The following is a 27,277-nucleotide window of genomic DNA, read 5'->3' as shown; positions in this document are numbered from 1 at the left end:
CTTTAGATCGAACAACTTCAATGCCCAAGAAATACCTAAGATCTCCCAAATATTTGATTTCAAATTCAGAGTTGAGAAATCATTTTAGTTTACTAACCTCTTTAGTGTCATTACCCGTGACCACAATATCATCAACATAAACAATCAAGAAGGTCATCAGAGAGTCATTTCTCTTCAAGAACAGTGTATGATCAGATTATGTTTGAGTGTAGCCAAAGGAGACAATAGCAGCCCGAAATCTCTCAAACCAAGCCCGATGAGACTGTTTGAGACCATAAATAGATCTATGTAGTTTACACACCTTGCCTTTCATTTCCTTCTCATACACTCCTGGAGGTAGAGACATATAGACCTTTTCATGCAGGTCTTCATTCAAGAAGGCATTCTTAACATCAAACTGGTGTAGGGGCCAATCAAAAGTAGTAGTTAGAGAAAGTAAAACCCTGACTGAGGTCATCTTAGCTACAAGAGCAAATGTCTCAAGATAGCCAATGTCATACATTTGAGTGTAACCCTTAGCAACCAACTGAGCCTTAAACCTCTCAACAAAGCCATCCGAGTGATATTTAATGGTAAACACCCATTTACAACCCACTGGTTTCTTCCCTTCCGGCAAGTCAACAATACCCCAGGTATGGTTCTTATGCAATGCATCTAATTCGGTCATCATAGCATCCCTCCATTCAGCTTGAGATAATGCTTCCGGTACAGACCTGAGTATCACATGGGAAGAAATAGAGGCAAGAAAGGAGTAGTAGGAAAGGGATAGAAGGCTGTAAGACAAGTATCTCTCCACCTTATTTCTCTCCACCAACTTTCTATACATTTCAGCATCCTTCTTACTCTCCCATACCACTGTCTCCATAACATCAATTTCCTACCATAGGGATTTTAGTATAGAGTAGTAGATTGCTACATTCTTCTCCCCCTGTCTCAGGTTCTTCACATCACTTTTCAGCTTATAAGCTCTGGCTACATTCAGTTTCTATGAATAGGTCTCAGTAACACTGTCCCATATCTCCTTAGCCGAAAACATCCAGAGATAGTGCTGACTTATATGGGGTTGCATAGAATTGACCAACCATCATATGACAATATAGTTCTCTTGCATCCATTTTTCAAATTCAGGGTTTGTCTCTTTGGGTTTCACCTTACTGCCTGTGAGATACTCGAGTTTTCCTCTACTACAAACATAGATTCTTATAGACTGTGCCCAAGCAAGATAGTTTGTCCCATCTAGCTTGATTGTAGTTACACAAATCAAAACAGAATCTACTGAGCCAAGGCCAGAAACCGACACTTGCTTGAACTCACTTTCGTATGTCTCCATCAATCAAACGAAAATCAAAGAACCAGAAATTTTGCCTATATAAACTTACTTGAAAAACTAGGGTGCTTGAAAAACTAGGGTTTTGCTCTGTTTAGCTGGGGAGGGGGGGAAGAGAGAAGATGCAGCCGCACCACCAGACCAACCCAAACTCTTCCAAACCTGAACCGCCCTCATTTAGCAATCACGAGACACCTTCCAAGCACAGAGCACCACACCCAAGCTTCTCCTTTCCTGGTAACCTCGAAGATCTCTAGTCGGCTAGGGTTTCGGGCAATAGCAGAACATCACTTCTTGGCAAAATCCAGCCAGATCTCAACTCTCCAAACCCTCTACCAACTAGGCAAGTGATTGACTATACTATAGAGAACCTATCTCTCCATACTCTCTCTTGATTTTAGAGTGTATGGGAACGAAAGAAAAAAGAAGAACTAAACCTGCTCTGATACCAAGATGTAAATCAGTCCTCAAGTATCAAGATTAAATTTGGGGATTAGAGAAGAAAAACAAGTCTGAGCAGCTATACAAAAGAAGAAGATGGCGAAAAAAAGAGGTAAGAGAAGGAGTCGAATAATTCTCCATTCTCCTCTAACCCTATTTTATTAAGATCTAAAAATTACATGAAGACAAGAATGCCCTTAAGTGGGCGGCTAGCTTGGCAGTTACATAAAGAAAATAAAACAAGAATAAATAACATGCCCATTAAGTGTGGCCCATCAACAATAAAATAAAAGATATTACAAGAGAGGATGTTAGGGCCCATTCGGCCCAGTCTCTTTACACAAAGCTTTATCAAATTGCGGCTTCACAATACTGAATTACCAATACATAATGGCACCATATGGCAATTTTTTGGGTACTAATAGATATAGCACCATATGACATTACAAAACTGTATCAGATTGCAGCCTCAATAAAATAGCTAGAAACTTTTATTTGAGGTACAGTCAATACAGGTAAGCTTATTGATGCAAGTTTCCAGTTGTAAAATCATTAATTGCTTCTCAGATATGCACTCTGCTGCCATATACAGAATAAACAGAAGTATATATACAAAGCCATCACATTTAGGGACTTTAAGCCTTGTCGTCTGGAGAGAGTGTCAGGATAATGGATGAATAACTAAGCATAGGGTATAAGTTGGCATCAAGGAAATGCGAATACTGTTTTATTGCTACATCTCTCTCAGGAAGGTCCTCAGAGAGGAAATCGAATGGTGATGGTTTGCTGGTATCAACTAGAGGTTCCCATCTATAACCAGGCCTCTCCGGCAGCGTGACCATAACAGGTAAATGACTGGTATTGAAAGCAACATATATCTCTCCCTTCACTGCATCAACCTGTAACTCAAATTCACGATAACAGATAAAAATTAGCTGAAGGTTCAATAACATGGAAGTAGCAACTCCGGCCACCATTCAGTAGATAATGAAAAGATCTTCTAGACTATAAAATCTTGTGCAGAAACAATATTCTAGACTGATAGCTATCCAATATAATAAAAAGAACAAAAAGAAGGATTTAGAACACATGATTTTATGTGATTTATGTGAATGATTACATCCATGGGTGAAATGTGATCAAAGAGAAGTTTCACCATGTGACACTCACAAAGTATAAAATCAATGAAGCAACCCTGTAAATTAGGACTAGAATGCATGAAGAAAATCCTGAGCATAAGCCAACTAGGAAAATAAATAAATAAATAAAAGCAAAAACAACAATAGTACCAACAATGCCAATTATCATCATCTAAGCCTTATCCCAACTATATGGGATTGGCTACATGAATCCTGTCTCACCATTCTATTCTGTTTAATGCCAATATCCATTATTAAATTATGAGTGCTTGAATCTGTTCTTACTATTTCTATCCATTCCCTTTTGTTATCTTCCCCTAGCCCTTCTAGCCCCTTCAACTTGTAACAGATCAGTTCTTATGGGTGCTGTAGGTGGTCTTCTATGCATGTGACCAAACTATCTTAGTTACACCAACATTGCCAATGAGAACAAAGCAGTCACTGAAGTAATAACCAAGGTTGGAAACTAAGCAGTTTCTACATAGACCACTCCCTTTCCATGTGCATGGAGAGGGAGGTGTTTTAGGAATAGCTCCAGCCTTGGGGCAGGGGGCAACTGTTACCCAGGGCATTTTGGTGCACACACTACTAAGTATTAATCAGGAAGTCCTTGCTAAAGAATAGAATTCAAGATGTCAATGCAGCAAGAAATCTGTCATTGAACCATCACAGCGCTCCAATTAAGCTTGTGCTTTCTATTACACATTCATAAATGAATCCTCGCCCAATAAGGGGGGTGGGGGTGGAACATCATTGACAGATTGAAAAGATAGGAGCCCCCTTAATGACTTGCAAATTGCTGCCAAAGTGCAGCTATTACAAAAACCAACAAATCACATGAGGTAAGTTCAACTTGGCACTGATTTATTCATTTTTGCAAGAACTTTGGTAAAACTTTGTTTCTTTTTTTATTGGTCACTGTCAGAATTGTTAATATATAGTATGTGCCTCAAGGGCATTGTTGTCCTTTTGCTCCATTAAATATGCCACCCTATATATTAATTAGAACTGGCGCCGCCAGCACAGTTGTTTTGGTCTCCAACCTTTCTCTTCTCCCCTTCTCTCTTCCTCTATTTTTCTGCTCTGTTTCATTGACAATATGGTATCAGAGCAAAACTATTGGGCTTGTGAGGTCAGATCTATCATACTTTCTCTCTCTTCCTTTCCTTGCTGTCTTGAGTGTCTTCTCCAGATTGGGCTCAAGAAACACATCTACAACTGATACAGCAGAAGTTTTTTTCTTCCTTTCTCTCTTCCTCTTGGTCGTGTACCAAGAAAACATATAAAACTAAGGTGGCTGAATATGAAGTAGATCGTGTGATCCTTGTAACTGAATATGAAGTTCCTGTAGGTCATGTATGACCTGTTTTTTTATGTGACAACACTGGTTGTGTTCTCTCCTGGTGGTTGTGGTGATTAAGTGGCCTGGAAGTGTGGACTGTGGCTGTTGAATCTGTTTAAACCTGAAAACAACCTAGAAACCTGTTTTTTGGGGGAGATAGTGCTGTTTTGTTTCCAGACTGTAGAGTGTTTATGTGGACTGCAGTTCTAGTGTCTCTCTAGGGATGGACCTATGTTAGAAGTGATCCTTGGATGTGTATTTGGAGCTGAACGGTGAACTGGATCATGTCCTCTGAAGATTCTGCATCTTCTGGCCTGTAAGTCAAAATGGAATGAGTGGGAGGCTTGATATGAATTTCCCTATGGCTGTAATCCTCTTTGATGGATTTAACTACCTTCAGTGGTCTAGGGGAATTAAGCTCTACATTACTGCTAGATGGAAAATAGAATATATCAATGGCAAAATGAACCAAAGATTGGAAGTGCTGAACATGACAGTTGGGGTCAAGAGAATAGTATGGTGATGTTATGGCTCCTAGTTTCTATGCTGCCACAAATGAGAAAGACCTTTATGTGGGCTGAAATAGCTTATGAAATATGGGAACAAGCAAAATCTACCTATTCAAGGAGAGGCACTATGCAAAAATATGCCAATTGCAAGTTGAATCATCCACTTGTAAGTAGGGGGAGAGGAGTCTCTCAGATTTGACATCAATTTGGAAGGAGTTGGATCATTATCAAAGTGTGAATTGGAAATGTGATGAAGATGCATAAGCCTACAAACCCCTTGTCTCCTAGCAGCGAGTATTTGCATTCCTCTTGGAACTGAATCCTATGTATGACTCTATCTTCTTTTTGGTAATGAGGTATGACTCTATTATGGTGCAAATCTTGGGAAGTAAGGACCTATCTTCAGTCCAAGAGGTCTATGCCTTAGTCTAATTTGAAGAGAGTAGAAGAAATGTGATGAATTGTTCAGAGGGGGAGCCAGTTGCCTTGGCAATTAGAGGAGGTACACGTGGAAATGGAAGGGGTTCTTTTAAGAAGGGAGACTTCCAAAAGAGGGTGGATGGCAAAGACAGACTTTTGTGCATTCATTGTCAGCGGTCCATGCACACTAGAGACACATGTTGGGATTTCCATGGGAAGCCTAAGTGGGATAAGGAATTAAGTAAAAAATAACACCTGATCAGACTAAGAAGACAATTAAGTAGAATTAGAAGAAATATAACTCAACAAATGTGGCCTCTCAAGAGACTTGTCTCATTGTATCTCAGGAACGTCCCTTTGGTTCTGATCCTAAGGAAGAAATTATTAGCTCTTTTCGTGACCATTTGGAGTTATGTGGCAGGACACTTCATCATGTGGATTTTGGCCCTACTCCTACCTCTTTTGCGTTTACATCGAGTAACTCTACCACTGCCTTCCATGTATCATCTCATACATCTGACTCTCCTTGGATAATTGACTCCAAAGCTTCAAATCACATGACTGGTAAGTCAAATGTGCTTCAGGCATATAACCACCTTTCTGGGAGAGATAAGGTGAGACTAGCTAATGGGTCATTCTCTACCATAGCCAATCAAGGAACCATCTCCCCTCCTTTTGGCCTTACCTCTCTAATGTATTGCATATTCCAAAATTGCCTATTAATTTACTTTCGATTAGCAACATTACTCATTCCTTGAATTGCTCAGTAACCTTTTTCCCTTCTTGCGTTTTTTGAGATTTGACTTTTGGGAGGATGATTGGTAGAGGAATGGTCTCTACGTGTTGGAGAGTAAAACTGGTCTTGTGGCTAAAGAGCCTTTAAGTCTGTCTAGCGAGAGCCAAGCCTACTTATGGCACAGTCGTCTTGGTCATCTTTCTTTTGAATCGTTAAAAGTTGTGTTTCTAAAATTATTTGAGTCTTTGTCAGTAAATGAGTTGTAGCGTCAAACGTGTCAATTGAGCAAACATTGTAGAAGTTCTTTTCCTTTAAGAAATAAAAGATTTGGATTTCCCTTTCACATTGTTTATTCCGATGTTTGGGGCCCTGTTACTCTACCTTCTGAAACTAGCAATAAGTATTTCATTACATTGGTTGACGACTACTCTAGATATACTTGGATTTATCCCAGGCGATCTAGAAATGAAGTGCTAAAGCTTGTGAAAGATTTTCAACTCATGATTTTTACTTAATTCTAGATTACGATTCATATTTTCTAGTCAGGCAACGCAAAGGAGTATTTTTCACAATGATCTCACAAAGCTCTTTGCTTCGTGTGGGTCTCTTCACTAAAGTTCTTGTGCTAAAATACCTCAACAAAATGGTGTTGCTGAAAGGAAAAATCATCTTCTTGAGGTTGCTTGTGGATTATTATTACATATGCATGTTCCAAAATGTTTCCGGATGGACACCATTATGTGCAGTGCATATATTATCAACCATATGCCATCTTAATTGCTAGAGTATAAGGCCCCACATCGACTTTTGTTTCCTAAGGCCCCTTTGTTCTCTATTCCAATGCATGTCTTTAGGTGTCGCTGCCATCAATATTGCAACCAACCTAGTCCTCCATGACAGGACAAATCACATTGAAGTGACAACTAACAAGCACTTTATTAGGGAGAAACTTGTGAGTGGAGAAGTCTGCACTCCCTATGTTAGCTCAAAAGAACAACTTGCACATATCTCCACTAAGGGCCTCCATCACTTGCGGCACAATAATTTGTGTGGCAAGTTGGGCCTGATTGACATCTATGTCCCAACTTGAGGGGGAGTGTTAGATCGTTAATAATTTATATAGTATGTGTACTGCAAGGGCACTGTTGTCTTTTTTTGTTCCTTTTAATATGCCACCCTATATTTATACTAATTAGAATTGGCGCCACCAGTTTTTTGGTCTCCAATCTTTCTCTTCTTTTCTCCCCTCTCTCTTCTCTTCTCTTTTCTTCCTCTATTTTTTTCTGCCTTGTTTTACTGATAATACTATTAAGAATTTTATTAATTTATGGAAAAGAATGATGTAGATGGTATGTACCGAGCACCCCTTAGGCTTCCCCTACTGCCTGGCCCATTGTTCTCACTTTATACATACATCAGCTAGACTATTTACTAATCTTTGAACTGAATAGAAAGTTGTTCTGAATTTCATAGCCAAAATGCCTCACTTATTTTATGATGTGTTTGTACTGCCAAGACCCTACGCTGTTTATTTTAGAAATACCCCATAACCACCTCAGAAACATTTCTATCAGAAGGTTTCTGTAATTGAGAGAGCTTCTCAATATCACTCCTTGCAGTAATTCCAAGGGTTCAGCCCTACTTGCATCGCAAATATTAGTAGGTCCAGAAAATGGCTAGAATATTTGCATAGCTGTTAAATAAAAAAGGGAGACTTAAATAAAAAAACTCATGGATGTCACTGATCAAAGCATGCCAGGATTGATGATATATCTAAGTCTTGTTCCTTTTAAATTAAGCCAACATAACCCAGGAAAAGAATTTTTATCATAGTGCATGCAGTTGTTAAGATGACTGAGAAGAAACATACCAGTGAAAAAGCTACAAATCGGCTTGTATCAGACCAGTCAGGCATCCTGGGGGCATGACCATGCCACTGAAGCCTCTCTGCTGTTGGGAAGTCATTAAGACCAAGTGATTCACATTCACTGTATCATACAACATACAGATCAAATAAGGAGCTTTGAAATATTAACCAGATTAAAATATGTATGTCTCAAATGTGGATGCTTTTACCGCCGAAACGTTGTCATGAGGCGGCAAAACCTGAAGAAGTCAGAAGATGATTCTTCCTTCTTGTCCCACCGGAAATAGTTAATCTGCAGTCGGAACCAATAGGACAGGCTCCAAAGTTAGGTTCCATTAGCATAAGCAAACAACATGCAAACAGCAAGTAGGAGCTCACATAGTTATCATGGCAATATGTATTATTGTTTCCACCTTTAGTGTGGCCATATTCATCGCCCATGTAAATCATTGGCACACCCTAATCAAAAGAAGACATAGGACCACTCTCTGATTAGTAAATCATTATTTAGTTTTATATGGACATTAACAACCTGGGCATGAAAGGAACAATGAAAGTTGCATTAACATGAGAAGATGAAAAGGAAAAGAACATTTTTCATCCATAATTGAAGGATGGATTTCATTTTGGGAAGAAGAATAATCTACCCATTTGGAGTATTCAGTTTGTAGGAGTGCAGTTATATTAGGCAGAAAATATATAATTGTGGACATCAAAGTAATATCAGATTTATTGGTTTTTATTTTTGTCCAAAGTAATCATGATATATAATCATGCAGTTACCTGCCAATTGAATTCTTTTTGTTTAGTCTTATTTTTTTAAGTTTTTTTTTTGTATTTCTATTATTTTTTTGTTTAATCTCCTCTAAATCCAACATTGTTGATAGTTAGTTTGACCTCCGTGTTCTAAATCTTTGCCTCCTCTTGAGGTTCCTTTCATCAGAATTGGATTTTACTATAAATAGTAATACAAAAGTTTTCTATAAATAGTAATTATAGGAATTTACCATTTATAGAAAGCTCAAACTTAACTAGAAATGTTCTTGTTTTAATAAAGATATCAATTCATTCTTGAATTTCCTGATTCTTAGAAGATTTTTGGAGATTTTTTCAGAATTTATTGGTGGCTAAGAAGGTATCTCATTGATAGTTTTTATAGTTTTATACGACAGTATTGCATTGCTTGGTCACGTACAAAATTCTACAGAGTTGGTCACAGAGTAAATTTTGGTGAAGCAGGGAGCAAATGCCTACCTCTATTTGAGGGCCAATTTGTTTTAGGGCTACTCCTACAATGCTTTGGGGTGTAAGTTCTTAGTCTGTTGGCTGATAATTGGTGGAGCATTAAAAAAGCTGATCAAGTCATCATGTTTGCCTGGTTTTAGATGATTTATATAAAATCAATTGAAGGTAATTTGGTCTTAAGGAGTCTTGAAGTTTTTCCTAAAATCAAGAACCAAAGATACTCTGTATTCAGCATTATTGGGTGGAATACTGTGGCATACAGCTATTCTTGATTTTCATAGATCATAATATAGTGGGAAATGTTAGTTTTGAGGAGTTCTAGGGCCTCTAAAATGAGTGCACCCTATTTCTTCAGTTTCTACAAATCCCAAAAGGGCTGATCTATTATACCCTATGTGTAGGGTTACAAATATCTTTTGGAATCTAACCTTTGGGTGAATTTGATTCTACTTTGGGTTATATGATCACCAAAGTTTGATATGTGTTCCTCGAGGGATGATTAGAAGGATAGTCTTGTTTTCATGTGCTATTGGAAGAATTTAAATGTCTGGTTACAGGCTAAAAAACAGAAAATTTAAAAATTATAAGAAATGGAAAGTGTTTATTTGGTCATAAGCACACTTTTCAGTTGAGTATCCCTTGGTGATGTATGTTGCTGAATTGTCCAAGTTTTCCAGCTCCAAGATTTCATGTGCATTGTGTTTGATGAAATTCTTGAGAGGCTACATACTTTGATTGAGGGAGAGTCTTTGTCATGCTTAAGAGCCATTTGTTTTTTAGTTGTTCTTGTATGTCATTAGGGTATTTATTATGTCAAAGTTTCTGGTAGAGTGTTCCTCATACTGCTATATTTATGCTTGGGTCTTTGTTAAGTTGGTAGCATATTGACATTATTGGGGAAATTGTCAAGAGGTGGACTAGATGTTTGGTTGTCTTGGGAAAGAGCTGTGAGCCACCATGAGTACTGTCTAATCAATTGGAGACTTCTCTTGCCATGGGTAAGAGCCAAATTGCTGCCATGAGGGCAAGCAACCTGATTGGATCCTTGTAGGTATGGTGCAAGAACTACTTAATGCCATACTGGAATCTTCAAGTTGCTTTGTTCAAGAGAAGCACTGTAGTATTGCTACCAAGATTACATTATTTCTTTCCAGGTTGTACCTTAAAGGGGATGTTGGACAGTTGGAGTATTCAGTTTGTATGAGGAATGGAGTTATCTTAGGAAGAATATATGTAATTATGGACTTTACAGTAATATTAGATCTGTTGGGGCTTTTCTTGTAAATTTGGATAAGTTCATTATTATATAAAGAGCCTCCCTCATTATAGAGACAAAGTTTTGGCATGTGTTATTGTTAGACCCAACATTTCTTTTATTTAGAAGTTACAACCAAATTATTTTTATAGCTTACAATTACAGGTTTTGGTAATTGCTACCCTACCCAAGGGATATGCTTGTTTTGTCTTGTAATCTTTCTGATATCTATTAATAAAATGTTTCACTCATAGTTTTCAAGGTGCCAAGGCGAGGCTAGGCGACTGAGGGGCGCCTAGTCGCCTAGGCGTCGCTAGGCGATGGATTTTTTTTATGTTAAAAAATAGATCCTAGGGTAGTTCCCTAGGTACCATAACCATATTTCTTTAATAATTATTCATGGTTTTCATAAGAAAAGTATAAATTTCATATAAAAGTATAGAAAATCAACATATTCATGAGAAGAAAAGGAAGAAGGAAAATAAAATTCAAAAAATGTAGGGGCTGAGCCCTTGTTTTTGTTATAGGAAAAGAAGAAAATAAAAAGTATTGGTAGAAGAAGAAGAATATATGGAAGAGGAAAATGTGCTGATTAGATAAAATTTTTAGTTCTTCCTTACTTATTGGTTCAGGTTTTTAAGTCTTTGAGGGTTCAATACAGCATTTAGCAATGTTTGTGTTGATTAGACCCTAATAAATAAGAAAATAATAAAAAGAAAATAGTATATAAACACACAAAATGATTATTTTAGTTTAATAATGTCTATTTTATAATTATAATCTCAAAAAAGAATGAATAAAAAAGTATTTTATAGTAGGAAGTAGAAAACTGTTTGGCGATTGGGCGAGGCGAGCCTCAAAGGGCGCTTTGTCGCCTAGGCATCACCTAGGCGCCCACAAATATACATAACAAACCAGATATGTTTAGTTATTGATATCCAATAAAGGTTGCATGAGTAACAGAAAGGACAAAACAATAAACTATCAACAATAATCAATAAGCTATTAAATTTTTAAATTGCATAAGGCAAGTGGATATTTGATGTTTCAGCACTCAATGCATGCATTAAACTACAAATTGAAATATCTGGTAATAATATCAGTTCACAACTTTAGTATGTGCCCACTATACATATCTAATCTGTCTAAACCTAGGACCAGAAAAGGTTGTAAACAAAGCGTGCAGGTATATCAATGTTTGGTGGCTCCAACTCACAAACATCTATGCCTCTATCAATGTTTTGTCCTAAAGACATTTTTTTTCTTGGGGGTGGGGGGTTAAACAAAGCGTGCAGGTATCATAAATTATGATTATGAAATATGGATGATTAATATGGTTTAGGAACAATAAATATCACTATTTTGATCCATTATATATTAGAAGTAACTTTGGAGGATAATGAAGACATCTTCATTCCCAATCTTCTAGAGAGGGACATTATTGGGGATTTAGTTAGTAGAGACGGGAAGATAATGGAGAGGGGAAGAGGTGGAAAAAGAAAAATATCTTGTTATGGTTTTGCATTAAGCAGTATTTTAGTGCAGGTTGGGCATTGTTATTTTTTCCTGAGTGATAGAGGGTTTGGGTATTGGTTTTTGGTTTTTTGTCAGGCTGGTCAGTAGGTATAATTGTGAGTCTTCTTCCACTTTGATGAGTTTTATAGGTGCACTTGCAAGGCTGGTCAGTAGGTATAATTGTGTTTTTGGATTTTATGGTCGAGCTGGTCAGATGTGTGTGCATTTGCAAGGTGTGGCTTCTTTTTATTTGCGTATGTTTGCTCTGCATCTTTATTTATTTTTTTTTAAATTCTTTGTTGATAGCTGATTTCCCTGTGTTCATGTAGCCTACCCTGAACAGTTGGAGCTAAGGCTGAGTTGAGTTACCAATCATTATTGCACCGATAAAATCAATCAACTGAAGTTTTCCTGCCACAGAACTAGGTAAATGAAAAGAGATAAACTACATCACTAGTATTGAAACAAATGTTTGATCCTCGTAACATTACCCAATTTCTTTTGCTGATTTTCATTGGAAAGAAAATTATCTTTTGGGTCAATTTATATAAAAACAAGATGATGGAAATCATTTAAACCTTACTTGGGAGACCATGAGGCAGAGGAAGAAATTCCGCATTTGCCTTTTTCTTAGTCTTTTCACTGGAAGGCTTGCAAACTCTCCCTCCTATATACATTTAAATTAATCAAGATCAGAAGCTTTTCATATGCATCTATTAAAGTGCTAATTGCTAAAGCTGATTTAATTCCTAGCACAAAAATTGGAACCTTTAAAAGTAAAACCAACAAAACATAGAAGCAGCTTCCCAGAATGCTGGAGAAGTGGAGTCAAGATGTTCAGAAGTATCTCCTTAACTAGTCAGTAGTTACAGTTAATGGCTCTCTGACTTGAAATTTCTAATGAATTGAAACACCTAAACTCAAAACCAGGCTGATTGATATCATGCGCAACTCCTCGAATAGATAGTTAAGGGATCTGCCATAGCAAGGATTTTGCCTATGGAACACAAAAATCAACACTAGACCAGCATTCACTTGTTTCCACTTTCACTTATTTTATGTTTAATTTTACTAAAGATAGTTATTCACCGTATCCACTAGTAAACTCTCATTGTTCATATCATTAACAGTAGAAGTTCAAGACTGCTATCAGCCTTGAACCCTAATAGATTTCAGGTTCGAAAATAGAAGGAAAGTGTAGAGAGGAGAAGAGAGAACTGTAGAACACAAAGGGTTGAAAGGAGGGACAGAATCTGAATGTTCTGCCGCCGTCACTTCTATTTAGTATTTATAGGTTGTGCTCATTACATGGAAAGGACAGATCTGCCCTTAGTATTTACATAACAAATAGAACAAAATAAAACTGAAATAAATAACAACTGAACACCAGCTAACCCTAGGATGACTAAAACACATTCTACCCTACGAACACAGTGGGACCATAGCTGTGGGGCCCACATCAGTGTTCTCTACATTCCCCCTCAAGTTGGGAATAAATGTTTATCATTCCCAACTTGGATAGATCCGCCTCTAGCTTCTTCCTTGGTACAGCTTTGGTGAGGATATCTGCTAGCTGCATGTTGGATGTGATGTACGGGAGACACACTTCTTGTGATGAGACCCTCTCTCGTACAAAATGCTGATCAACTTCAATATGTTTAGTTCTGTCATGCTGCACCGGATTGTGTGCTATATTAATAGCCGCTTGATTATCACAATACAGCATCAGGGGCTTCTCATACTCAATACCCAACTCGTCAAGTAGTGATCTCAGCCATAGAATTTCAGCCACTCCGTTACCCATTGACCTGTATTCAGCTTCAGCACTAGATCGGGAGACAACACTGTTTTTTACTCCTCTAAGAGACAAGGTTACCTCCCACAAGGGCACAATATCCAGAGGTAGACCTTCCATCATCAACACTCCCAGCCCAATCGGCATCCGTATAGACCTCCACCTTCATGTGGTCATTGTTCTTGAACAGTATACCCCTACCCGGGCATCTCTTCAAGTATGCTAATATTCTTTCTGCTGCAAGAAGGTGCGTGGTTCTAGGAGAATGCATGTACTGTCTGACAACACTAACTGCATAACTGATATCTGGCCGACTGAGGTAGAGATATAGGAGCTTTCCCACTAATCGCTAGAACATAACTTTGTCTTCAAGAGGCTCCCCACTCTCTACACTAATCCTGTGGTTCTGTTCAATGGGTGTATCCGCAGGCTTGACACCTAACTTTCCAGTTTCCACCAACAGATCTAGAACATATTTCCTCTGAGAGACAAAGATCCCCTGTTTAGATCTAGCAACCTCAATACCCAAAAAATACCGTAGTGCACCAAGATCTTTCACCTCAAACTCTTGATGAAGGAGCTGTTTGAGGGACTCAATCTCATGGCTATCATTTCCTGTCACCACAATATCATCAACATATACTGCAAGTAGTGTCAGAGAGGACTCCACATTCTTGATGAACAGTGTATGATCTGACTGGGACTATACATAACTGAACTTCCCAAGGGCTAGTCTGAATCTATCAAACCAAGCTCTAGGTGACTGCTTCAAACCATACAATGCCTTATTGAGCTGGCAGACCTTCTTACCTGTCTCTGTATCATAGAATCCAGGAGGCAACCGCATGTAAACCTCTTCCTGCAGGTCTCCATTAAGAAAAGCATTTTTAATGTCCATTTGGTACAAAGGCCAAGTGTGGCTTGCTGCAAGAGATAATAGAACTCGAATGGTGGTCATCTTGGCTACCGGGGCAAAGGTCTCCAAGTAAACTATACCATAAGTCTGGGTGAACCCTTTTGCAACTAGCCGAGCTTTGTACCTCTCAATGGAGCCATCTGCATTGTGCTTCACAGTAAATACCCATCTGCATCCAATTGGTTTCTTTCATTTGGGCAAATCAACTATCTCCCAGGTATTATTTTTCAATAGGGCATCCATTTCAACTTGCATTGCACCTTTCCACTCCGGGACTGATAGGGCTTCTTGCACTGTTCTTGGAATAAGGACACTAGCAACGAAAGTAAGATAGGACCTGTAGGAGGGAGATAGGCGATCATAGGATAAAAACTAGGAAATGCAGTGAACTGTAGATGTGGTACAATGCCGTTTCCCTTTACGGACGACAATGGGAAGGTCAAGGTCGTCTGTAGGAGGTGAAGTGGCAACAGTGGAAGGAGTCTCTGTGGGCCCTGGGACTGTAATACCTGGACTTGGAGCCGCAGAAGAGGTTGGAGCTGGCCTGGACTGTTGATGACCGGGATCAACCTGCTTGCATCGCCTGTGATAGACTCTCAACTCCTGATCCCTCTGACCACCCTCACTATTGCAGCCCTCATCACCCAATGGAATAGGTAAGGGAACAACCCCAAAAGTATTAACCCTACCCTCACTGTGCTCTCCCTGAAGAAAAGGACCCAAATCCCCACTCTCACTGCTCTCCCCCTGAGGAGAAACCCGAGAATAATAGGGTATCTCCTCAAGGAAAGTGACATCCATGGAGACAAACTTCTTCCCTAAGACAGGATCATAGTAGCAATAATCCTTTTGAGTTTATGCATAACCAAGAAAGATGCATTTGGAGGCCTTTGGTTTGAATTTGGAGTGATGGGGTCCGAGAAGCTGAACAAAACAGGTACAACCAAATGTTTTAAGGGGTACAGTAAACAACTCCTCATTTGGGTATAGAAGGGAAAAAGGAGATTTCATATCAAAAACCCGGGAAGGAGCCCAATTAATAAGATATACTACCGTGAGGATAGCATCACCCCAGAAGCGAATAGGGACATTGGAGGTAAACATAATACTTCTAGCCACCTCCAAGATGTGCCTATTCTTCCTTTCTGCAACCCCATTCTGCTGAGGTGTATGAGGGCAAGTGCTCTGGTGGATAACCTCATGATTAAGAAGGTAAGATGCCAATGGCTTAGCAAAGTATTCCTTGGCATTATCAGATCTAAGAACTTTGAGCTTGGCATTAAACTGGGTTAGGATCATTTGGTGGAAGTTTTGGGTCAGGGCGGGAACCTCATCTCGTGAACGCATAAGATAATCCCAAGAAAACCGAGTATGGTCATCAACAAATAACAAAAAATATCTGTACCCACCCATAGAAGGGATGTGATATGGCCCCTAAACATCAGTATGCACAATATCAAAAGAACTATTACTCCTTTTATTACTCAATGAATAAGATTTTCTATAATGTTTAGCAAACTCACAACTTTCACATTTCAACTGTGACAACTCAACAAACTCAAACAAAGTAGGAAACAAACTCTTTAAGGATTGAAAAGACAAATGACCCAATCGGTTATGCCAAAGCATAACCGGACTCACAATCTGAGAAACAAGTGACTTCTTATCCACTGACTCTTCCCGACGAGAACTCTCCCCGAGCAGGTAGATCCCATTCGTCTCACGGCCAGTCCCAATCACCTTCTTCGTCTCCAAGTCCTGAAAAACACATCGGTCAGGGAAGAAAGTTACTAAGCAGTTCATATGTTTGGTAATACTACTAACTGAAAGAAGGTTAGTATCAAGCTTAGGAACATGCAAGACAGAAAACAAGGAGATAGTATCCGATAGCTTGATGTCACCCTTGCCAGAAATGGGACAAGAGAACCATCAGCAATAGATACTTTATCCCTACCAGAAGACAAATGATAAGTGGTAAACAACGAGGGCAAGCTAGTCATATGGTCGGATGCACCTGAATCTATTACCCAAGAGGGTTCAGTAGTACCTGGAGCTGAGACATGGTAGGCTGAGGCTCGAGTACCTGAATGTGCGAAAGCAGATGTGGTAGGGGCTGATGGTGACTGCGGTGGCTGAGCTGAGTTCCCAACTTCCTTTTCCAACTGTATTAAAGCAGCCCGAACTGCAACTAAGGTGTGCCTCTTGTGCCAGACGAGGATGTTGAATCAGTGTTCACGGCCACATGAGCATTACCCTTCTTGCTTCTTAACTTTGCCGGGACCAAATGAGGATGCAGTTTCCAACATGTTTCTTTTGTGTGTTTGGGTTTCTTGCAATGCTCGCATACCACATCTCTTTTATCTTCCTTCTTCCTGTCCCTTTCTGAATCACCTCCTGATTTGGGTTTAACAGCTACAAGGGCTGGTGTAAGAGGATGAGGTTGCATCATGAATTTCCTCCTGGTCTCTTCACTATGCACTAAGGAGTATGCCTGGGAGAGAGTCACACTATCTCTGGTCAATATCTGTTGCCGCACAATATCATACTCCGAATTCATACCTGCCAGAAACTCAAACACCCTGTTTGTCTCGACTTGCTTTCTATGGGTCTGTGCATCTTTGGGACTCTCCCACTCAAGAGTCTCTAAGTGATCAATCTCATGCCACAGGGACTTCAAGGTAGAGAAGTAGAGCGAAACCGGTTTCTCTCCTTGTTTAAGAGTGTTCACTTCACATTTCAATTCATAAGCTCTAGCAACATTAAGGGGTTGGGAATAAGTTTCTTTCATAACATCCCATATCTCCTTGGCTGTCTTTGCCCATAGGTAATTTCGGCTGATATGAGGCTGCATAGAATTACACAGCCATGTCATAACCAAGTAGTTTTCTTGGACCCACTTGGTATACATGGGGTCTCCCTTGGAAGGTTCTTTCACATCTCCCAAGAGATACCCTAATTTACCCCTTCCCCCAATAGCCATCATGGCTGATTGGGCCCATTCCAAATAGTTTGATCCATCATATCTTACGGTTGTAATCTGAAAACCTGTCTCAAAAACACTACCAGAACTGTTGTTCCCAAAACTGCCTTCTGCCTGATTTTTAAACTCCATTTCGTCCAAGAACCAGTAGTCTCAAAAATTAGGGTTACTACAGTCGAAGAACAGCACTTGGACTATCAATCGCAATCAAAAAATCAGTATAGAACTAATCTGTATTCACGGTATATGTGCATGAGACCAGTATAAGTCTGATCTGAAACCAATTAGCAAACACAACAGCACAGTCTGTACAGTTTTCACCCCTTAAAAGATCTGATATGCTGAACCAGAATTAGGGTTTTGATCAGTCCTTAAAAATAATTCTCAGCCGCACATTCCAAGCAGTACCACACAGATAAGACTTGTAGTAGGGTTAATATGAAACCCTAAACTGATCAATGCTGAGAAAAAAAAATAAGAAGAGCTTCACAGGTAGATCACAAGGCTTTGCCGCAAGATCAATATCAAGCCCTAGAGGATAGAAAGAAGAAAACCCTAGAATGGTTCGGCCGCCCTTTCTAGATAGGTCCAACCTATCTTCTCTGATAGTACTTCTCTTAGAAAATAAAACAACTTACAAGATAATGCTGTTCGCTGCCTTCCAAGGTTACCCGAACCCTAGCCTTCTCTGATTCTTCCTGATCACCGACACTTTGCAACCGTGGCAAGTCTTCAACAGCTGCTAAACCCTCTGGCGATCTCCAAGAATCAGTCAACGAACTCTACTTTCTCAGCTTCCAGCCCTAGATGGTTCTGATGTGGTCGGCTAGACTAGACTCACATGAGAAACCTAACCTTGCTCTGATACCAAGTAGAAGTTCAAGACTGCTATCAGCCTTGAACCCTAATAGATTTCAGGTTCGAAAATAGAAGGAAAGTGTAGAGAGGAGAAGAGAGAGAGAAGAGAGAACTGTAAAACACAAAGGGTTGAAAGGAGGGACAGAATCTGAATGTTCTGTTGCCGCCACTTCTATTTAGTATTTATAGGTTGTGCTCATTACATGAAAAGGACAGATCTGCCCTTAGTATTTACATAACAAATAGAACAAAATAAAACTGAAATAACCAACTGAACACCAGCTAACCCTAGGATGACTAGAACACATTCTACCCTACGAACACAGTGGGACCATAGCTGTGGGGCCCACATCAGTGTTCTCTACATTAACTAAAGGGTTACTTAGGTATCAAAGTATTAGAATACAAGAGAGGACCTCAAAAAGGACTAACAAAGAAACAATGAAGGAGACACACAAGAATAAATCTGTTGAAAGGATGCTGTGTAATTGCAATTTGTTTAATATGGACAACCATGGGTAGATTTGTCATTTTCCATGTAAATCTATGTTGAATATATAGTTGAAAAGGGGCTGTATGCCTACCTTCTTTCTTTCTCCCAAAGTTTTCTTTCTTTTGTTCTCTCATGTTCCTCTCTCCTACTCTGTTCTCCATATTCATACACAAATAACTTCAGACTAATAAACTAAATTAATTCTAGATCAACAAGTTGGTATGAAAGCAGTTCACTCCAGGATTGGAGACTATGTGATGTGATACATGCCTTGGGAGAACTCACCCCTAAAAGCTAGCTGTTAGAGGGAGAGAACCCAAACACATATACATATCACACAACAACTACCCATACTACCGATGTGGGATATCTCACATTAGCATCCCATATTACTAATGTGGGGCAAAGGGATGCCCACCTAGTCCTAGTCAAACACTGCAATACCGATGTCACCACTTGTGCCGCACGATTGCAATTGGGAGGCATAGTGTAGGCTCTGATACCATTTGATCTGTGCCTTGGGAGAACATAAAAGCTAGTTGTTAGAAGGAGGGAACCCAAGCACATATATATCACACAACAGTATCCCATACTACCAATGTGGGATATCTAAGATTAGCATCCCATATTACCAATGTGGGACAAAAGGATCATAACATGATGTGACAGGAGATCAAATTAGCAGAGCTAGATAGGAGATGGGTGAGAAGTGTGTGGAAATCCAAAGGAGTGAATTGGGCATCAGCTCCATCTTGGGGGGCTTCTGGAGGTTTAGTTACTATATGAAGAGAGGATGTGGTGGAAATAGTAGAGGAACTAATAGAAAGGTTTTCCGTGTCTTTGAAATTGAAAAATCTGGATGATGGTTTTATTTGGGTCTTAACTAATGTATACGAGCCAAATAATTATAGAGGGAGAAATGAATTATGGGAGGAATTGTATGAACTAAATGGACTATGGGATGGCCCTTGCTCTTTAGGGGGTGATTTCAATGTAATCAAATTTTGCAATGAATCCAATAACCCTCGAGGTGTGGTTAGAACAAGTATGAGTAACCTCTGATCATTGGAGAGACTTGGTCCAAATTTTAGGAAAACCCACTTTGCTCCAAATTGGACAGATTTCTTTCCAAAGAAGGATGGGAAAAACCATTGGAGAGATTTGGTGGCTAGGGCTCCACCTAGAGTAACCTCTTGATCATTGCCCCATCAAGTTAGGCCAGGAGACCTTAGGATCAGGACCCCGCCCTCTTAGATTTGAAAACATGTGGTTGAATCACCTTGATTTTGTGTGGAAAGTGAAAGAGTGGTTGAATCGCCCTCTTAGCTTGGAGGGAGCTCACATGGGGAAGATAGTGAAGTTGGGAGGTCTTTTATTTCTCAGCTTATTAGTCAGGTTATGCTTTGGCATAACCGGTTAGGTCATTTATCTTTTAGGTCTTTGAAAAGTTTGTTTCCTAGTTTGTTTGAGTCTGTCCAGATGTCCAATTTGAAATGTGAAAGTTGTGAGCTTGCAAAGCATTGTAGAACAACATATTCCTTGAGTAATAAAAGTAGTATTCCTTTTGAAATTGTGCATACCGATGTTTGGGGACCTTATCATGTTATTGCTATTGGGGGGGGGGGGTACAGATATTTCTTGTTGTTTCTTGATGACTATACTCGTTTTTCATGGGTTTACCTTATGCATTCTTGAGATGAGGTTCCTAAACCTGGATCTTTCATCAGATGATTTTAACCTAGTTTGGGATCAAAATCAAAATTTTTAGATCCGATAATGCGAAAGAGTATTTTGCAAAACATTAGCTTCATATTTCCTTGACCATGGGATTATCCATCAGAGTACCTGTCCTCATACACCTTAACAAAATGGGGTTGCTAAGAGGAAGAATAGACACATATTGGAGGTGGCTAGAAGCATTATGTTTAACTCGGGATATTGCTGCTATGAACCTACTTCTGGGAGGAGGTTTGTTTCTATGGATGTCACTTTCTTTGAGGATGTACCCTATTATCCTAGGGTTTCTTCTCAGGGGAGAGTAGTGAGGTGGGGGTTCATTCATCAGAAATTCCATTACTTGTCCCAATCACTGAAGGGGAGTGTAGTGAGGAGGGATGTCAAAGGTGCCGGGATTTGAGAGTTTATCACAAACGGTGGAGGTAGGTTGATTTCGGTCATCAACAGTCCAGGCCAGCCCCAATTCCTTCTGCGGATCCGGATCCAAGTACCACAGTTCCTTCATCTTTCATTACAGATGAGATACCTTTTGTTGTTGAGCCTTCACCTCTATTGGATGACCTTGACCTTCCCATTGCAATCCGTAAAGGGAAATGCCATTGTACCTTATCTACAACTCATTGTATTTCCCAATTCTCGTCTTATGATCATTTGTCTCCATCTTACAAGTCCTTTTTTGCATCCATTGCTACTATTCCCATTCCTAGAACAATGCAAGAAGCCTTGTCAGTACCTGAGTGGAAGGATGCAATGGAGGTAGAAATGGATGCCCTTTTGAAGCACAATACATGGAAGCTAGTTGATAAACCTAAAGGGAAGAAACCAGTTGGATGTAGATGGGTGTTTACTGTGAAGCATAACGTTGATGGTTCCATTGAAAGCTATAAGGCCAGATTAGTTGCAAAGGTATTTACTCAGACATATTGCATAAACTACTTGGAGACTTTTGCACCAGTAGCGAAGATGAACACTATCAGAGTTTTATTATCTCTTGTAGCCAATTACTCGTGGCTTTGTTTCAGATGGATGTTAAAAATGCCTTCCTCAATGGTGACTTGCAAGAAGAAGTGTACATGCAGTTGCCTCCTGGATTTTATAGTGCAGAAACAGGAAAGAAGGTTTGCCAACTGAATAAGGCCTTATATGAACTGAAAGTCTCCTAGAGCCTAGTTTGATAGATTCAGACAAGCTCTTGAAAAATTTGGCTATGTGCAGGCCTAGTCAGATCATGCTCTTTTTATTAAGAAAGTGGATTCCTCCTTAACACTGCTTGCTGTATATGTGGATGATATTGTGGTGACAGGGAGTGGTACCCGTGAGATTGACTCTCTTAAGCAACTCCTTCACCAAGAATTTGAGGTCAAAGACCTAGGAGAGCTATAGTATTTCTTGGGTGTTGAGGTATCTTGGTCTAAGCATGGGATTTTTGTTTCCCAAACAAAGTATGTTCTTGATTTGTTGGAAGAAATAGAGAAGCTAGGTGTTAAACCTGCTAACACACCTATTGAACAAAATCCCAAGATCAGTGCAGAAGGTGGAGAGCCCCTTGAAGATAAAGTTATGTTCCAATGATTAGTTGGAAAACTTCTCTATCTTTGTCTCACACGATTAGACATCAGTTATGCAGTCAGTGTTGTTAGCCAGTATATGCATTTTCCTATAACCACTCACCTATTTGTAGTTGAAAGGATATTGGCATATTTGAAGAGATGTCCAAACAGAGGTATACTATTAAAAGATAAAGGTCACATGAAAATAGAAGTTTACACAGATGTTGATTAGGCTGGATGTGTTGATGATAGGAGGTCTACCTCTGGTTATTGTGCTTTTTTGTAGGAGGTAATCTTGTTTCTTGGAGGAGTAAGAAACAAAATGTTGTTGCTCACTCCAATTTTGAAGCTGAATATAGGTCCATGGCAAATGGTGTGGTTGAAGTACTATGGTTGAAATCCCTATTTGAGGAGTTGGGCATTACTTATGAGAAGCCTCTAATGCTGTACTGTGATAATCAGGCTGCTATTAACATAGCCCATAATCCGGTACAACATGACAGAACTAAGCATATTGAAGTGGACCAACACTTTATTAGAGAAAGACTTGCTTCACAAGAAGTGTGTCTTCCATATATCACCTCCAACATGCAACTTACAGATCTCTTCACTAAGGCAGTTTCAAAGACAAAGTTAGAAGCAGACCTATGCAAGACAAACATCTATTCCCAACTTGAAGGGGAGTGTAGAGAACATTAATGTGGTCCCCACTATGTTATTTATGTGGTCCCCACTGTTGTTTGTTTATTTATGATTAGTGGTACTTATTTTCAGTTGGTAGTTATTTCTTTTCTTTGCTTATGTAAGCAGTAGGGGTAATTCAGCCTTTTTCCCTTTATTTTTATTATTAATATAAATAGCTGAGTGGGGCGATGACTCTAGTCAATGCACACTCTTTTTGAATTCTCTTCTTCGTCTTCTCCTTCTCTTCTTCTCTCCTTCTCTCTTTCTCAAATCTGTTTTTCTTTGTTTATTGTAAATTATATCTAGGACTGATTGCAGTCCTACTAGACTACTGTTTCAAGCCATTTGAGCTTGATTTCAAATGAGAGACTAAATGGGACGTTGATAGACAACCAGTATTTTCTCCCATTAGAACACCCACTCGACTCATGTGAACCCAACCTTCATCTTCTAGATCCAAGTCCTTTGATTCAATCCTCAAGTATCTAGGATTGCGGCGATCTATCACATTTTTACTCGGTCCCTTTTCCTTCACATTCCCTCTTGGTACCCATTGTAGTGGCTGTTTCAAGCCATTTGAGCTTGATTTCAAATGGGAGACTAAATGGGATGTTGATAGAAAACCAGTATGGTCTCCCTTAGAACTTTACCCACTTGACTCATGTGACTATTTAAAGTCACATGAGCCCGTCTTCTCTAGGTTAATTTTCATCTGACCCAAAGCTGGCCCCTGGTTGCTTCAGAAAGTGCTTTACCTTGGTGAGTTTTCTGCTTGTGTGGACCCTACAACGGTTCAGAGATAACTCCTTTAGTAGCCACCTCAGCAAAAGATAATCCAGCTGTCCCTTCTTAAATTTAAATTTATTTGAATTAATCTTTGGCAGTAAAGGTTAGTGAAGTTATAAGCTTCCAAAACTCCTCCAAGGGTTCTTACCACCTTGTCATTACAGATTCCTTCCACAAGTTAAAGGGAAGCCCAACCAGCTTCACTGTGAAGCTACCTTCCCTATCTCTTTCTTATTACATGACATGCACCATTTCTCCACCATGATCATCTCTGACTTTGTTTCAAACCTTGAAAGCTCCACAGAGTCACTCCCTATATCAAGGACTTCTTGTGTTTCATTGAATGGAAAAATGACTGCCATAGAGCTGATCTTGCATCTCTCCACAATCAACTCTAATATCAGCTTCCAGTCCAGTACCTTTTGGTTTGTCATTAGTCGTTACAACAAATCTTTTCCCCCAAGCTCAAAAGCGAGACCTCTAGATCTTGTTTATCTCCATTGATAATAGTTTGCTCACCTTCATTATCACTGATGTCATTTTGCTCCCTTACAGGGTTCACCCCTTCACCTTCCAGCACGGACTTTAATTGTTCCTTCTTTTCCAAGAAAATCAGAAAATCCTACAAGCTATCTGCAATCGACCTCCCACCTTTGCTTTCCTTTCCTTTAGGAAGCATACAATTTGCTTCTTCCCATTCCCAAACAACTTCGTTACTGAAACAAACCATCCCTTCTTGTTCCATCTTAGTTCAACTACATATTTTTTCCATGGAACATCAGAAATTTCTTCCATCCTTGTATTTTGACAGAGTATACAACCCCATCAATGAATCCTTTCAACAAATGTATAGCTTTTTCAACGAGGAAGACGGTAGCTCTCTTTTCTTCCCTCGCCTTCAAGGAATAATGTCCGTTGTTCCTGCAACTTTCAAGAATCATTTTCTTTGCTTCCATCATGATGTCCTTCCTCCATCTTGACTGTCATGAAATATCCTTTGTCTCCCTTCCCTTTGTCTTTCTTTGTCATCAGTTTCTTTGTTCCTCCCGTAGATGGTCTTCTCTTATTATTAAACTTACCAGTACAAGTATCTTTTCTCTTTTCAAAGGGTAATTTCCCTAGTTACATATGTGCAAATATGCCCAAATCAGCACCATTATGGGCTTCTGATTTCAAGTTTGTCACCAAGAAGATCTTAGAGGGTGAACGCTAATTTTACACACATTATATGCATATGATAGATAGAAGTTATAGGCCCAGCCCCGGGCCCAGGCTTACTGTTTTAGGCCTGAAACCTGGGATGGTCCAGGCTTGGGCCTAGGCTATGTCTCTTATCATAGGTGCAACACATATTATATGCATATAATTGATTTTTTTTCTTTTTTTAAATTTTAAGTGGAGGAAGAGAGGAAATGGTAGAGATGGGAAATAAGAATAAGAGAGGTTGAGAGAGAGGGTTCCTTGAGAATAGCAACACCAGCGGTGGCAAAGATAGTGGCAGCAATAGGTAAGTCTTATTCTTTCAATAAAAGTTATTCATCAAACAAATATTGTTGAAATTCCATATTATTAGATTCTTGTTTCCAATTGACAGTAAACATCATTTGGTTTCAATATATTCCATGACAAAATTGTTGCAGCTATTAAATTTTGTAAAGCATGATAAGGAATAAAACTACATGATAGTGAAATTGAATGTAGTAGAAAAGACAGTCAAGAAGAATATTTAAAGCATGTTAAAAGGAAAGGGGAAAACCTTGAAGACAAAAGAAATTAGGACCTACCTGTCCACAATTCCAGCTATTATTATGATTCTCTCCATCATTGTTATCTTCTCCATTTGCCAAGTTATGCTTGTTGTTATATGTCACTAGATCAGCCAAAGTAAATCCATCATGTGCACATATGAAGTTTATGCTGTTCCAAGGTTTTCTCCCTCTTTCCTGATGACAGTCTTAGTGAGGACTTTAACGCAATAGGCCTATACATAATAAACCTTTACAGACAGCATACTGAGTATATATGCAGATTGTGATTACATGGTCGTAGATAATTGTTATAAATTAAGAAGAAAATACCAAAGAAAAATGATATTGCAACTTCAAGTTGGAATTTGTTATCACAAGGAAAATCATAAAATGCATTTGTTGAACAAAAAGCAAACACCTGAGAAAGGCAATGTGCTATATTAGCAAAGGATATATTACAATCATTAAGCAGCTAAGCTATTAATTTATTCAAGACCAACTGGTGAAGGAAATTCAATCAGGTTAAACTGCTATAATTACTATAAGGATTGCCATTTGTCTTCTATTTTCATCCAGAAAGGCTGGAAGTTGAAGGAGACTCCTAAATGGTGATTGGGTGGATGAGTCAAGGGGACAATCTGCCTTGGGTTTATAGGCATCACATAAAAGAAGGAATGCCCATCAACCACCTCATGAATGCCTCATTCAATTTGGTTAAGACTTTGTCTAAAATGTTGATAAATGTAATATATTATTTGGTTGATCTATTAGAATCCTTGGAACTTTCTGTGAGTCAAACTTTTACTTGTACTCTATTATGTAGCTTTAACTCTTGAGGTTTACACAACTTCATAGAGTATTATTTTCTCTATTAACCCTAGTTTCATGGCTTTATTTGGTGGTTTTGAACAAGATAATAATCTAAAATGATGTTTCTATGCTTTTTTTATCATTTCATAAAATATAATTGTATATTTCTACATATTTCACAATGTTTCATGTCTACAATTTTTACAATATTTCAATATGGCATTTTTGACATCTCCAACATGTTTCCTATATTAGGATGACCAACATTTTCACCAACACTGATATTTTAAACCTTGGTTAGGAGAACAGAAAACTGTTTTGCTGACTCACCCACTAGAGAGGGGATTGGCAGGCAATAAATTTATTGGGGCCAACAGTAGGTGATAGGATGTTAACAGGTCGGGTTCAGTATGGCTTTTCCCTAACTCAACTGTCCAGTGCTTTCACTCAAATACAACCCAACCTGACATGATAACATGCAGTTTCTGAATCTGCCCTGGCCCTATAGGGTTCAACCTGATACCAACCTGACCCAACCCATGGCCTTTCAATTATATTTTTTATAACACATCTCTAAAACCCAAAAGCCATAAATTTAAGTGGGAAGTTGGTTTATGGGTTCCAAGGCATTACTTGCTCCAAAAATAATGAAGAAAAACCAAAACAAATATGTAAAGAAATCTGTAGTGAGAATGGGCCGAATGGGCCTTAGTTATGGACCTCTTTTGTTTTGTTTTTATTATTTCTTTAGTGCTGGCCGCCCCATTAAGGGCATCGAGGGAATTGTACTCAGTTTAGAATTAAGAGAATGAAAGACATCTTGGGGGGTAGAGAGAATGGATCAAACTCTTCTCTTCTCTCTTCCCTTCTCTTCTTCTTCCACAAACCCTTGCTATAACCTTTCTTTTTTCTTCCTTTTCTTTTTCTATATTTTCTGAATTATTAAAGGTGTGTTTCACCACTAAATCCTAAACTGTAAGGTTATGGGGTTAGAAGTCATGCCAAATAACCAGAATACCTTCTATGTATGTAGGAGTATCATGACCAGGCAGGTTGAGATGGTGAAATCTGAACCCAACTCGGAAGTTCTGATATGATTTTTCTATGCCATATTTTAACAAATT

General features: G+C 39.0%; 1 protein-coding gene across 1 annotated transcript in view; it reads right to left on the bottom strand.

Annotated features, from left to right (window-relative positions):
- Nucleotides 1–2,003: 2,003 nt before the first annotated feature.
- Nucleotides 2,004–27,277, bottom strand: part of ISA1 (isoamylase 1) — a 124,337-nt gene continuing 99,063 nt past the window's right edge. The window contains exons 13-18 of the mRNA XM_010264992.3: nucleotides 25,380–25,538; nucleotides 12,380–12,463; nucleotides 8,160–8,240; nucleotides 7,991–8,073; nucleotides 7,785–7,902; nucleotides 2,004–2,667 (exon numbers count right to left, since the gene is read on the bottom strand). Coding sequence (XP_010263294.1) covers nucleotides 2,404–2,667; nucleotides 7,785–7,902; nucleotides 7,991–8,073; nucleotides 8,160–8,240; nucleotides 12,380–12,463; nucleotides 25,380–25,538 — 789 coding nt within the window. The 3' untranslated portion in view covers nucleotides 2,004–2,403. The remainder of the gene's footprint in view (nucleotides 2,668–7,784; nucleotides 7,903–7,990; nucleotides 8,074–8,159; nucleotides 8,241–12,379; nucleotides 12,464–25,379; nucleotides 25,539–27,277) is intronic.

This window comes from Nelumbo nucifera, chromosome 8 (genome assembly GCF_055504915.1).
Source record: "Nelumbo nucifera cultivar China Antique chromosome 8, China Antique-T2T, whole genome shotgun sequence".
NCBI lineage: Eukaryota > Viridiplantae > Streptophyta > Magnoliopsida > Proteales > Nelumbonaceae > Nelumbo > Nelumbo nucifera.
The sequence above is the reverse complement of the archived record's forward strand: the minus strand, read 5'-3'. Positions and strand labels throughout refer to the sequence as shown.